The sequence below is a fragment of the Camponotus vicinus genome, unplaced genomic scaffold (genome assembly GCF_025532165.1).
Source record: "Camponotus vicinus isolate PSW18456_S1 unplaced genomic scaffold, iyCamVici1.0 SCAF_2, whole genome shotgun sequence".
NCBI classification, from domain to species: domain Eukaryota; kingdom Metazoa; phylum Arthropoda; class Insecta; order Hymenoptera; family Formicidae; genus Camponotus; species Camponotus vicinus.
Genome location: NW_028141956.1, coordinates 456,462 through 470,108, shown reverse-complemented (window position 1 = coordinate 470,108; position 13,647 = coordinate 456,462). Strand labels below are relative to the sequence as shown.

The following is a 13,647-nucleotide window of genomic DNA, read 5'->3' as shown; positions in this document are numbered from 1 at the left end:
CAGCGAGCACAAAGACGCGATTAAGTACAATAAGATGTTGGGATAAACGACCCGAAGAATAATTAGAAACATATGTAAGGTATAAATAAATGTACATGTAATCACATGTAATTACGTGGAAAATATATCTAACTTTATTTTACTTTATATGGAATCGAGATTTTCACATGGATTATATTTTCATGGATTATATTTTCATGTTGAATAGGCAGCAGTACTCATTAGGGAGCGAAATTAGAAATGGCATTGCCAATACTAATCGAATCTCGTCATTTATCATTAGCTACCAGATCGAAGGTCAATGGAGGTAATTGCGACAGCGAGATGATTATGACAATGCAATAATTTCCAATGATAAATTTTGACGGTTGCAATGTGGCACGTTGCTCTCTCAAGCTACAAGTCTAAGGTTTCCTCTTTTTCCCTCTCCTATTTTAACCTTTATTAATTTAATAAACTTGTGTGATATTAATATTCGGGTAATAAGAGCCTATCGCGGATGTAATTGCGCGAAATTTTTCCTTGATACCATGATCAAGACTTTATTTGGAATAATCTCTTTATTAATTTACGTTATTCTGAGAACTCCTATTTGATAACCTATTTTTGCAACTTAATATATCGCTTAATTAAATAAAGTCAATATTATTGCACTTGTCTGTCGCCCACGTGACATTTGTTACTCGTGATTTTCGTTTAAATATGTATAAATAAATTAAACATTCATCGATTTAAGAAATAAATTTCGAACGTTTAATAATTTTCTAACAAAAATAATAAGAATATAACGAGCAACACAGACTAAGTTCGATTCAGAGAATCCTTAAAATTGTAATATCTAATTGTAATTATTTACATCTCGAGGGGTCAACCAGGAGCCTACTTAAAAAATGTACAATGATTGCCATTTTTGGCAATACAATACATTTATTGCTGACATTGCCATTGTATTGCTTTCGTATTGTTGGTATTTCTATTATTATTTTATTATCAATATTGCCAGTAATTAATATTGTCACAAAATTAAAAAGTATTTCTAGTGCATATTACTTTTTTTCTTCTATTGCTAGTATTATTTCGATACATATTTTTTTAAAACATGTATTTCCTACAATTATATTTATTGCATCGCCGCAATATATTATATTCCTAATAAAATGTACAATGATTGCCAGTGGTTGACCCCTCGTTACATCTTTACATTTTTATGTATTTTTGAACTTGTTTATATTTTTTAAAATATATTAAAATATATTTTTAAAAAATTTCTTGATATAATCTTGGAAAATAAGATGTGCATTCCATTCTTTTGTATTCCCTATCCTACAACGTGTATTCCATTTCACTCTCTCACGACCTCCGTGCACTTTCCAAGTTCACGGACTGCCTCTGTTGTCGTTCCTCGCGACTCGCAAAGTCCCTTGGTCAAGACGCTGACGACTTTTCCCGGAACGGAAGGAAAGAAAAGGGAGAAAGGCGGGCAAGAGGAAGAGAGAAAGAGGAAGAAAATAGAAGAAAGGTATTCGGCGCCGCGACGCTCGCGTCTCTCCCGCGCTCGGAAGGAAAATAAACCATTCGGCACGTTGTGTACCGTTTGATTTACGAGTACAAGCGAGAGAACCTACCGCATGGGATACCGAAATAGAGAGACCGGGAGAACTATTACGGAGTCTGCGTTTACTGTATGTACGGGAGTATAAAATCTATCGCATGCGACCACCGGCACCTTGCACCGGGTGTTCGGCGCAAACATCGCCGCGCGATCGTAAACTACGAGTTTAAAGCTGTCGATGTAACGTGTAACAAAATATAACGAAAAAAAAAAAAAATCAACGGCGAGAAAGATAAACGTTGCTTTTTTATCAAAAAATATCACTTTTTTTTTTGATAAAATCGCCGTTGCGAAAAATACCCGATCATTTTCATCTCTCCTATCTTCTCGATTATCGCTAAAATGCATCATCCGATTGATCGATATGTACACGCGCGTGATATATTTTGTAAAAATTGTAACGCGGGAAATAATATAAGGTAGAAACTCTGCTATCGCGAGCGAGTCTATCGGATGGCTTCGCGCTTGACAAGATTCGTTATCAACTCTAAATGTTTGTTTCCGCTTGATCGTCGAAAAAATAGCATCTCGTCGCGCGTACTTGACACGGTTGGTTGGTAGCAAAATATCGAACGGCAAGATAGAACAGCCGTGACTTTTCACGCCTCTGTAGATTTTCCCTACTAGACGTGCTCTTTCTTTTCACTGCGTGCAGATAGTATTATCTTCTTCTTACGCAATGAATAAACGAGTTAACATTTTTTTTTAATGTAAAAAGATATGTATCTTTTTACATTTTATACGATTATAACATTTTTCGATTACAACATATATATATATATAAATTATATATATATATATATATATATATATATATATATATATATATAAATTATATATATACATATATATATATAAATTATCTCTTTGACAACGATGCGATTGTAACATTTTTCGATAAAATATATATATATATATATTTTATCGAAAAATGTTACAATCGCATCGTTGTCAAAGAGATAATTTGCCGTAAAGGCAAATAAAATCTCGAAAAAGTAAACTATTTAACTAATTATGAAATAATCTCTAATGTGAATACGCATTTGCATAATCGAAGCGAGATAACGGATTAAAGAAGAGCGGCGAAGGAAGAGATATCGAGGTTCGCGTACGCGAGAACTCGAGTTTCCCCTCTCATTTAGGACGTGCAGGCTGCGTATTCTCGCGCGCGCATTTGCGACTTTTCACGGTATAATAAATTTCTGAGATTTTTTCGCGACGAGGATTAATATGTACGACGGGCGCAACGTTCCCCCCCCCCCTCTCCCCGTGCAAGGGGAGAGAATGTTGAAAAAGTGCGGTAAAAGTACCCGACATGTGACGAACAGACCGTGAAGGAAGGCAAGGTACGCGGCGCGCGCGAGCCGGGTCTATAGGGTGTCCCGTAAATATTGACAAATACGCGGGGATGATATTCGGAGGGATGTCGCCCATTCGCAACGCGAGACTCAATTAATTGTTGACAACATAGAGAGTCCCCTGCAGACCGAACAAGGCGGAAACAAGGAACAACGTTTCCGAATGTTTTTGGGATTGATATAAACGAGTGTTCGACGAAATATCGTGCCTCTTCACAGAGAAAAATATCACTCTACTGCCGAGAAAAGCGATTACTCAGTTTATTTTTCTTTTTTTAAGGAATAGTTTTCTTCAACGAAGAATACATTCTTGATAATAGTCTTAAAATATACTCATCACAGGTGTTGGAAAATCTCATTATCATGTACTCAGAAGAATTTATTTTCTCTTCGAGAATATTGTAAATTCTATGTAGTAAGCAAACTCAATTTTTCTTTTAATTTAATATTTTTGACTAAAATACTGCACTTACTAAAATTCAGAATATATTTAATTAAATTTAATGCTTGTGATAAACTTATGATATATTTGCGGATATACAAACTTATGATGTACTTGAAATAAATAATATTTACTTGAATACAGTATACATTTTTCTCTGTGTTCTCGCATCAGTCATTTCCAGCGTTGCCTTCTAATTGTAAGCCTTACTTTACGTTCAAGGGATAGCTTCGCGAAAGTTTCTGTGGACGGATCATAGGATACACACTCTAAAGATAACGAAGATAGAGTGGGAGAAAGAGTCACCGCATTCTCTTTGAGGAAATTTACGAGCTTTGCAGTTTTATCGAAAGCGATAGACCGAGTGTGAAACGTAAGATAAATATAATTTTATAGATTACTATCTACCTGGTCGCAAACACTGGTTTCTCAACAAGTTTAGATTATACAACGATAATTAATAACGATATAATAATAACTATAATGCCGCTCGCAACAGAATCACGCAACGTTAATAATGCAAGAGATAGATTCGTGAATCCATCCCCGAAAACTTTGTGCAATCTACGCGTCAAGGGCCTAAAGCTAGCGCGGTTTCACGTGCGTAAATACGAGCGAGATTCCGGACGGGCGAGGGGGGGGGGGGGGGGTGCGTGGGCGTCGGGGCGACGTACGTCGTTACGACATCGCACGCGCGCGTTTACTACGCCCGTCCCATATATGGACTAATTCGTCATGTTCGACTCGAGTTTTCAAAAATTACATTTTCTCGCAATATTCGAAGATTACATCTTTGCTCGTAAAAATGTTCGGTTCGCGACAATATTTATTTATCGCGGCAACAAAGAATATTCTAGTCTAAAATATCTCGAATATTTTTTATTTTCTGACTTAGTAGTGTCATTTTTTGTTTTGCTTTTATATATCGAAATTGTTTAATTTTAATAATGATGTTCAATTAAATCAGGACTGATGTTCAATTAAATCAGGACTGATGTTCAATTAAATCAGGACTGTTCCACTGAGGAGGATTTTGAAAAGGACCGAAACGTTTGTATGTTTTTTTAAAATTATAGATTTATAAAACACGCAATACCACCTGCGATTTCTTGATCCTAAACAAGTCTTCCTTGTAGTATTTGATATCTCGAATATTTTTTTATTTTCCGACTTGTACAGTGTCATTTTCCGTTTGCTTTGCTTTTATATATCAAAATTATTTAATTTTAATAACTTTTATGGTGTTCAATTAAATGAGGACTGTCCCAAAAGGAGGATCCGAAAAGGACCGAAACGTTTGTATATGTTTTTTTAAAATTATAGATTTATAAAACACGCAATACCACCTGCGATTTCTTGGTCCTAAACAAGTCTTCCTTATAGCTATTCCTTACTTGATATCTCGAATAAGCTGAGAGAGATAGAGAGACTGAGAGATGAAAAGATTTTTGCCTCGCAAGCTCGCAATCGTTACGAGGTACAGGTAGAATCGTAAGCCATGGTGATGCGGGATCTTTATATAGACCCGACGCACAGAATGGACGAACGGACATAAAAAGGGATCAGACATTGGCACCATTGTGTACCGTTTAGTTTATCATGTTCTATTTGTACGATTCTCATAATTATTCCGCGGTATGCTGCACGTCGGCAGGACAAGTTCTCGTACGGCGGGGATAACAGGTTTATTTGAACAACGAGCAGTCTGCCGAGAGAACCCCTCTCTTTCTCATTGTTGGAAATTTCACCAACTCGATCAACCGGAAAAGGGTCTTTACGTTGGGCATTCGAGCACCAATGAAACAGAATGGCATTAAACAACGCGGAGAATAATATTCCGACATTTCAAAAAGGCGAAAAAGATATTAATCAATTTGTAATAAGATAGTAATAAATTTGTTTCGACGCACGAGGGGGCGAATAATTTGGAAATATTGATGAAAATGGATAAAATTAACGCGTAAGAACATTTAATAAAAATATCAGACGTAGAACCAATTGCGCAAACTATTTTACAGACCTTTTACGCTTCGCGCGTCGTCTCTAAAATGTATACCATTCCGCGAGAAACTGGCAGTAAAGACTCGTAATGCGGTAGAATACGAGGACCCGACCGGGAACGGCACACATGTTACAAGTATCGCGTATAATTCAACATTTAACACGGCGGCGACCGCAAGCATGCAGTTCCGAGCGGAATAATTCGCGAAACGCGCGGCTTTCACCGATACTTACGCGATCGAACGAGCGAAACAATTCCGAACGCGTGCGGAAAAGCGAACAAAGCGAACGGACGCAAGGAAATATCCCTTCGAAAGAGCGTCCCCCGTTCAAAGCCCTCGGAATACGCGTTTCCGCATCGAATCTCGGAAGCGCGAACGATTCGCGATCCGGTTCTTCGTCGCCAGCGAATTTCCGAGCGAATTTCTGGAAGCGACTCCTCGCATTTGTTTTTAGTTAATTGTCAAATTGTCGTGTTAATCGTAGCGATTTGTCGTGCGATAATCGTAGAATCGGACTCGTAAGAGACCGCGCTTTATTTTACAGGGCATTTCCTCAAATTTTGTAAAAAAAACTCTAAAATAAGGGTGATATTTTAAAAATCTTGTGCAACTTTTTAAAATAAGTTTCTTTTATTATATGCGTTTTTTAATACTTTCCACTCGTATAAAGAAAAGAGAGTCACTTGAATTTTAAGTGCTAGATTTGCAAGTGTGAAAAAGAACTGAATAGCTTTCGTAAGATAAACATGTTTCATTTGCATGACATTTTCATTTTTCATCACAAAAAATTATAATAAAAAGAATACGTACTGCATATTTAATATTTTTAAGACATGTTGAATAAATAAAAATAGATATATATTTATAATATAATTCTAAACACACATCATTTAACTTTTATCGGCGAATTTGCTTACAATATAAAAAGAAAATTATTATTAAAAAGAAAAAATTTTTTTTTAAATCCCGAGTCGTAATAAGTTCCATAAGAATTCCCTGATTTTTCCAGATACAAGAGAGATCCCTGAAAATTTCAATTTTTCCAAGAAAGAAGGGGTAGATACCTTGTTAGTTTATACTGAGAAAAAAATTGTTAATTTGACCAAAGCGTTCAACTAAATTATTATTTTTTTAATTGAAATATTGAAATATTTAAGTTAAATAGATGTCATGTTAGATTTAATATGTATTATTTAATTTAAATAGTAAAATATTTCAATTAAAAAAATAATAATTTAGTTAAACGGTTTAATCAAGTTAACGACTTTTTTTTCTCAGTGTAGATCTATTTGACGGACTATTTAATCTCGCGAATGTATGGGAGAAAAATAATAATCGCGCTTTATAAATCCCTTTCACATCAGGTTCACTCTTGCGATCATTTACCGATATAATCACCTTGATGGCGATGTTTCGTACCGAAAATAACAACAAGCAGAGGCGGAGGCGGGATGCAACACTAGCGAGAATCGATTCGGTGGATATCGTACGTAGATAGGTCCGACACCCACGTAAATATCAGCGGAGGTGGAGATAGGAAGGGACGGTCAAGAGTTTGGATGTTTACTGCGATTCACAAGCGCGATAAAATAAAACACGCGGCTCTCGAACCTGTACATAAGCCGGAATGTTTCGCTCTGCTCTCGTCGCCGCCACCGTAAAATCTCCTCGATGAATCCTTAACGCGGGACGACCGAACCAGGCGTGAACTCGCAACAATAAAGATCCTTCCCCCCTCCCCCCTCATCTCTCGTCGCCTCCGTTCCGACAATGTCAATTTATATCGCTATCGAAGGGCACCTTGCATTGCCCCTGGTTAATGCGCTCGAAGATGTGCCAATTATGCTCGTCGCATTCGAGAAGTCATTCTCTAAAAGTATATATATCTTGTATTAACATCTAGTCAGGTATACAGGGTGTTTCTTAATAAGTGCGAAAAATTTTAGGAGATGATTCTTCGTCGAAAATTAAGGGAGGCTTTTCACATAAACATGTCCTTCTACATTCCTTGGAACAAGTTGAAGAAATGAAATTAGGTGGATAACTCTTTAACTTGTTCCAAATTTGAGAAAAAAAATAAAAACTTAATTTTTATCCCCATTTTTGGAGGAATCTAACTCCACAGGAAGGGATGTAGGAGTATATGTTTATATGAAAAACCCCCCTTAATTTTCGACAAAGAATCATCTCCTAAAATTTTTCGCACTTATTAAGAAACACCCTGTATACGTATATACGACGATGCTTTATCGTAAGCGAATATCTCGAAGGACGTGCCCTCTGCGTCGTCTTGTTAGACTAATCGAGTCTTAATTAATCCCGTCAAATCATTGTGATTCCGCTCATTCTGAACGCAATGCAAGATTATGCAGTAAATTGAATTAATATAGTATGAAATAAAATAGTATGAAATAATATAGTAGTATAAAATGAAATTTAAAAAATGGAAAACGTGTAAATATATTATATATAATATAATAAATGTGTAAATATAATAAACGTGTAAATATATTATATATAATATAATAAATTATATTACATATAATATATTTACACGTTTTCCACTTTTTAAATTTCATTTTATACTACTATATTATTTCATACTATTTTATTATTAAATATATTATATATTACATAATATATATACATACGAAGACTCGATAAACCTATTATCTTCTAATCTAGCGATCGGAATTTAATGACGATAAATGGAATATCATGATTAATCATGTTATATAAATTGAATTTGATTTTATAACGAGTTAAACATCAAGTAAAAATGTTCCATTTACATTATATCGCGTATATATTTTACAAAAATAAATAATAATACATTCTTTAAGGATAGAAATATAGAGTGTGTGTGTTAATAAAATATTCGCGCACTATAAGAAGTTTATTTAATTTTATCTTTCTTAATTTAATTAAATAATTTTCTTGTAATCGGCAAAAATGCAAACAAGGACGTAAAAATGGACTCGGCGGGTTGATTCTCTTCCGCAATTCGCATCGCGGTGGAAAATACATTCCGAAAGAAGTCACCCCCGCGTTCTCGTGGCGTAATCTTCTCTCTCGCCGCCCGCCCTCCTACCCCCTCTTTCTCTTTTTCTCCCCGCATCAATAATAGTCACCCGATGCGCAGGGTCTCTCAACTCGACTTCCTTCAGTAACACGTAAACGATTGGATTATGCAAATTTGCGCGGTTGACACAAACACACAAACGGATAAAAGCGACGTAAATCCGCCCCTTTTCTAGCGATATTCGAATTTAATTCCCGAAAATGCTCCGCGAGATGCGAATGGTCTGGCAATGATATACAATGACTTCTCGAGATGATTACATTACCGGCACTGCTTACATTAGCGGTGTCACGTGTCGACATGTGTGATTATACGAACGTTCGACATTGCGAGTGCGAAATATTATGTAATTTTTGCAAGCAAGATGGGATGAAAAAAAACGTCGAGTAAGAATGATTGCGTGTCTCGGTGACGATACGCGTACGTCCCGTTCATTGGCGTTTCATGCCGAACAAAAAAAGCGAAGATAAAGCAATTTTAGTGGAATCGGAATAAAAAGGCGGACGAAGAAGAATAACTTTAACGAGATAAACCTGAATTATTTTGTTAGGCGACCCAAATAGAACGCGACATGCGTTCTCGCGAATATTTAAGACGTCATTAAAAGCGACTCGAAATCGATTCGAAAAAGCCGGCGTAAAAATTGCAAGAATTGCATTGTCGAGGGACAGTTTATACTTGTGTATATACTTATATATACATCACGTACACGCACACATACATTATATATATGTATATATATACATGCTCTTTATTCAAATATCAGTTGAATGGAAATGTCGTGAAATCTTGTCTCATTTCGCTATCTCGATTAAATTGGACGGGACTCAGCAATTGTATTTTCCGTCTCGATTTTCCGCATTTTAATACCGCAATCAGCAAAGAGCTCATTGTCAGTTGCATTTAAAAGAAAATCAGGATGCGCATATAGAAGAATAATACAAAGAACAAAGAGAAATTTTATTTTTACGAAGTATTCTTTTACGAATCAAATGATTGATAAATGGTAAACTAATTTAAATATTACGTCCGTTCGTGTAAATTACACTCTTTACACGTTTCGTTTCTCTTTCCTCCTTTTTTTCTCCGAAATGCGCCTATTTTAATTAACGCATAAAAAGAGCGCAAGATGATACAATTAAAAACAAGGACTGAAAAAACGTACATTTAAATAATTATTGATTCTACTCTACTTAATTAATAATTAATTAATTAATTCTACTTAATTAACTTCTACGCTTTAGGCTAATATTACATTTGTCGTACGACATTTTTTAAGCACATTGATTGGCTGCGGGATAGAAAGTTTCTAAAGATTCAAAAAATTATTATCTCGCAGGCAATCAATGTGCTTAAAAAATTTGTCGTCCGACAAATGTAATATTAGCCTATTATTATATTTGTCGTACGACAAATTTTTTAAGCACATTGGCTGTGGGATAGAAAGTTTCTAAAGATTCAAAAAATTATTATCCCGCAGGCAATCAATGTGCTTAAAAAATTTGTCGTCCGACAAATGTAATATTAGCCTATTATTATATTTGTCGTACGACAAATTTTTTAAGCACATTGGCTGTGGGATAGAAAGTTTCTAAAGATTCAAAAAATTATTATCCCACAGGCAATCAATGTGCTTAAAAAATTTGTCGTGCGACAAATGCAATATTAGGCTATAACAGCCACGACGTTTCGCCTCCGCGAATCGTCAGCATCGCGTCGCGCGCCAGTTGACAGGTCGATCGCGTCCTCGCGACGGGGTCCAGCGAGACGCGGCTGTATTCGCGCGGAAATCTCCGTCGAGGGACCCGAGTATCGCGAGCGATCAAACGCGTTTCCCAGCGAGCGGCTGGTCCGTGCTCGCGAATCTATCTCTCATCGTCTGAATCTCAGGCTCGAGATCAGCGACGACCGTCGTAGATGGTAAGGGCGGTCGACGTCGCGGAGGGAATAGGAAGAGAAAATCCTCTCTCTCGAGGGACTTACCCCGTGCGAGCGCTGTCAACAACAAAGCCAACAGGACGGCGAGAGGACGCGGCTCCTCCATTGGGTCAGAGCGGGTCTGTCACGCACAGACTCCGACGCGCGTCGCTGAGCGTAAGACTCTCTTCCAACCCGCGAAAGAGAAAGAGAGAGAGAGAAAGAGCGAGGAGAGAGAGAGAGAGAGATGACCGCACACCGCCTCCGAGCACGATCACCGGCCGTAGCACACGCGCGCGATGTCCTGCCGAGGAAGCGAACGCATGCCAGGAACGCGTCTCGTCGCGACAGCGGGACCCGGGGCCTCTTCACCGTCGTCGGGGCCGATCGCACGACAGGTCGACTCTCACGCCCGCGGGACTCATTTTCGCACGATAAGCTCGCTACGTATCTGATCGTGAAACATGGCTAACGGACGAGCGATCGGAACACACTGCTAGTCAGGGATGCCAGTCCGAGGAATCGCCGCGCGCATGCGCGCTAATCGTGACTCCGCTCCCTCCGAGTCGGAGGCGGACTTGCGGGTTACTTCAAGTCGGAGCGCAAAGTCAAATTTCCCACTTCCAACGAGGAAAGCGACCGAGAGGGAAAATCGGTCGATCGATCAAATTGTTTCAAGCGCGATTGCACTTTTCTCCGCGTTTAAAATGACAGATTGATTAATTCAAATTAAAAAAAAAAAAAAACAGTGTAGGAGGCGCACTTGTACTACACTTTTTATAAAATGAGATAGATGTAGATCAAATATTGAAAAAAAGAAAAACACAAGGGCAATTAAAATTTTCCGAAAGAGTTGACGTCCAATTTAATTAAAACAATGTGTTACATTTCTCATTAATTTCCCATACGAAGAGAAAATAAAAAGAAAAAATATCTTTACAACGATGACAGTTTACACTGTCATGTGTTCCTTTAATTCTTACACTTTATGCCTTTTTTTCGAAATATACTCCAAATATTTGTATTTTATTTCGAGCGTAATAAATACAATTTAATTTTGAGAAAAATAAACCCTTACAGAGCAAAATCCATTTTGTCTCTTCCAGTTGCAGTAGATGGTCTCATCGATCTCATTTTTGCCTCGTGTTTACTATAACCTCGCTGGTGATCTTAGTCAACCTAACCTGGTTTTACAATTTATTGTTATAATACAACTCCTGTCACATGTATCTTCGACTTTTGACAAATCTTTGCGAGCGATCTTTATATCGCGCTTCGAGTAATGTCGGACTTCGGATCAACAGATTGTGCCATGCTGCGAATAAAAACGAGAAAAAACAAGAGATGGAAATTGTCTCAACAAGGTTTCCCGATTACAAAGCAATCTATATCTTTCCTTACATCAGATACATCAGTATCATAAATAAAGTAAAATTTCAAATGACTGTGATCATTGCAACGGCTATGCCTGTGATAGCTGGACTTTACTTGACCAATATCATGTCGTTGGACATGGCCATTTCAGCGATAGCAAGCGGCAAGATTCTATAAATTACCTTTCAAAGAACCTAATTCGTATCTGGTAAATAAATGGTCTTATTTTGTCCACAGGTGTTTTGTCAACAATATGGATACACAGTCTTGGAATTTTCTGCAATAATCTCATAGGATATGTATATATAAAATTGGATAAACGAAAAGTAATATTATCTTACGTGGACTATTGGGGGAAGAGAATAGACATGGAAATCACTATCGATGAAATTATTCCTATGTCGGACAATGCCATCAGTATCACCGATTATCTGTATAAGAAAATACTATTCACTTCACAAAAACAAAAGTTAAAGATAAATATGAAGCTCGGACGAATAATCGATATGGACAAGTTTAAATATATTCTAGGAACAGATTAAAGTTTAAGTATATTCTATACACATGTATATGTGTAAATATATCGTAGACAAAATCACATTAATTGTATATTTTAAAATTATTTTATTTTTAAGCAGAACCAATGTTTTTTTTATTACCTATTTTTTTAACCATCTAAAATGCGCATAAGCTCGATTGGCCTGGCATTTTTTGTGTAATTCTTCCTTCCATTTAACTGCTCGACCCTGAAACAAAAAACGCGTCATTGTAACATACATCTTATAAATGATATAAAAATAAATTTATATTTCAAGTTGATAAAATTTATAAACCTGATTCTGACAAGCCGATACCAATTCTTTAGCTAACGTATCGTAAAATCTCTCCTCATCCTCTTTCTCTTTTGCTGCTTCGATTAACCATTTCATGGATTTGTGCTGTGCCCGTGCAGGTGAAATTGGAACAGGAATCTGAGACAAAAAATTGATTTTAGTCACAATATCTATTAATTTGATAACTGAATAACTGTAATAAGTTGTTACCTTATAAGTAATCCCTCCTTTTCTACAATTTATCAACTGTAAAATAGGCGTGCAATTATCAATAGCACGATGAAAAACCACAAATGGATCCAATTCAATATTATCTTTCTCCTCGTTTGTTTTCGCCTTGTGGTAACGTTGTAATTGTATTCTTTTGACTTCTTCAAAAGATTTGGTCACCAATGTCCTTGCTAATTTCCTATCCCCATTTCTCATAATAGTATTGATAAATTTCCTAAATGCAGTTGGGATATAAATTGTTAAACCAATGCGAAAAGGATTTGCGATACAATAAATTGAAAGAATTTCTTACACAACTTTAGCATCATAAAACTCTGAACACGTGTCAGTGACTTGTGCTGGTTTCACCTGTTGGTGAATGATATTCATCGCCTCCTCGCTTTGAAACAGAGCTTCTTGCTCATCTTTTCTATATATTGGTTCAACATAATGAGGTGGAAAGACACCATATTCTCTTCTAAAACTTGTAAGATTACATCTGAAAAGTGTATAAGTGAGTAAGAAAAACATTCACCAAATATATTTGTATACGATAGCAATTGTGTAAGACGTTTATCAAAAAACTGTGAGATGTTGCAGGTTCAATGGTAGTTGTTTATACGAATCTTTCTCACCTCTTGAATCCATAATTTAACAAATTTGTGATTGACAGTGCAGATAAACGTAAATTAACCATTTTCTCTTCTTTGGTTTTTTAATCGATACTGATTCTGTTTTGATTAGGATCTACAACATTTCATTCATCAATTGGTGAACCATTTTCTCAATATCGTGAAGTTTTCAATTATGCGAATA

At 36.5% G+C, this 13,647-nt stretch overlaps 3 protein-coding genes across 8 annotated transcripts in view; 1 reads left to right on the top strand and 2 right to left on the bottom strand.

Annotated features, from left to right (window-relative positions):
• Fra (neogenin protein frazzled) overlaps positions 1-10,920 on the bottom strand; it is a 25,504-nt gene extending 14,584 nt beyond the window's left edge. For all 5 annotated transcript variants that reach the window (XM_083092302.1, XM_083092304.1, XM_083092307.1 and 2 more), the window contains exon 1: positions 10,481-10,920. In XM_083092302.1, the coding sequence (XP_082948428.1) occupies positions 10,481-10,541 (61 nt within the window). In that variant the 5' untranslated portion in view covers positions 10,542-10,920. The remainder of the gene's footprint in view (positions 1-10,480) is intronic.
• On the top strand, positions 10,400-12,428 carry LOC145967438 (transmembrane protein 186-like). Its single transcript, XM_083092318.1, has 2 exons — positions 10,400-11,951; positions 12,026-12,428. Exons 1-2 carry the CDS (start codon positions 11,639-11,641, stop codon positions 12,328-12,330), a joined length of 618 nt encoding a protein of 205 aa, XP_082948444.1. The 5' UTR covers positions 10,400-11,638; the 3' UTR covers positions 12,331-12,428.
• Mrps7 (mitochondrial ribosomal protein S7) lies at positions 11,263-13,647 on the bottom strand. Of its 2 annotated transcripts, XM_083092317.1 has the most exons (6): positions 13,467-13,647; positions 13,145-13,330; positions 12,832-13,066; positions 12,622-12,759; positions 12,448-12,534; positions 11,263-12,219 (listed from the first exon to the last, which is right to left on the bottom strand). In XM_083092317.1, the coding sequence occupies exons 1-5, from the start codon at positions 13,526-13,528 to the stop codon at positions 12,448-12,450; spliced, it is 708 nt and encodes a 235-aa protein (XP_082948443.1). In that variant the 5' UTR covers positions 13,529-13,647; the 3' UTR covers positions 11,263-12,219. The 2 variants fall into 2 exon arrangements, with proteins under 2 accessions (XP_082948443.1, XP_082948442.1); XM_083092316.1 differs by lacking the exon at positions 11,263-12,219 and having other exon boundaries at positions 12,393-12,534.

Excerpts from the sequence above, each read along its gene's own strand:
- LOC145967438 (XM_083092318.1), top strand. The coding sequence starts at position 11,639 with ATGTATCTTCGACTTTTGACAAATCTTTGCGAGCGATCTTTATATCGC. Across the intron at positions 11,952-12,025 it reads CATTTCAGCGATAGCAAGCG|GTGTTTTGTCAACAATATGG; the intron begins GCAAGATTCTAT and ends TTTTGTCCACAG.
- Mrps7 (XM_083092317.1), bottom strand. The coding sequence starts at position 13,528 with ATGGTTAATTTACGTTTATCTGCACTGTCAATCACAAATTTGTTAAAT. Across the intron at positions 13,331-13,466 it reads TTAAATTATGGATTCAAGAG|ATGTAATCTTACAAGTTTTA; the intron begins GTGAGAAAGATT and ends TACACTTTTCAG. Across the intron at positions 13,067-13,144 it reads TTTTATGATGCTAAAGTTGT|GAAATTTATCAATACTATTA; the intron begins GTAAGAAATTCT and ends AACTGCATTTAG.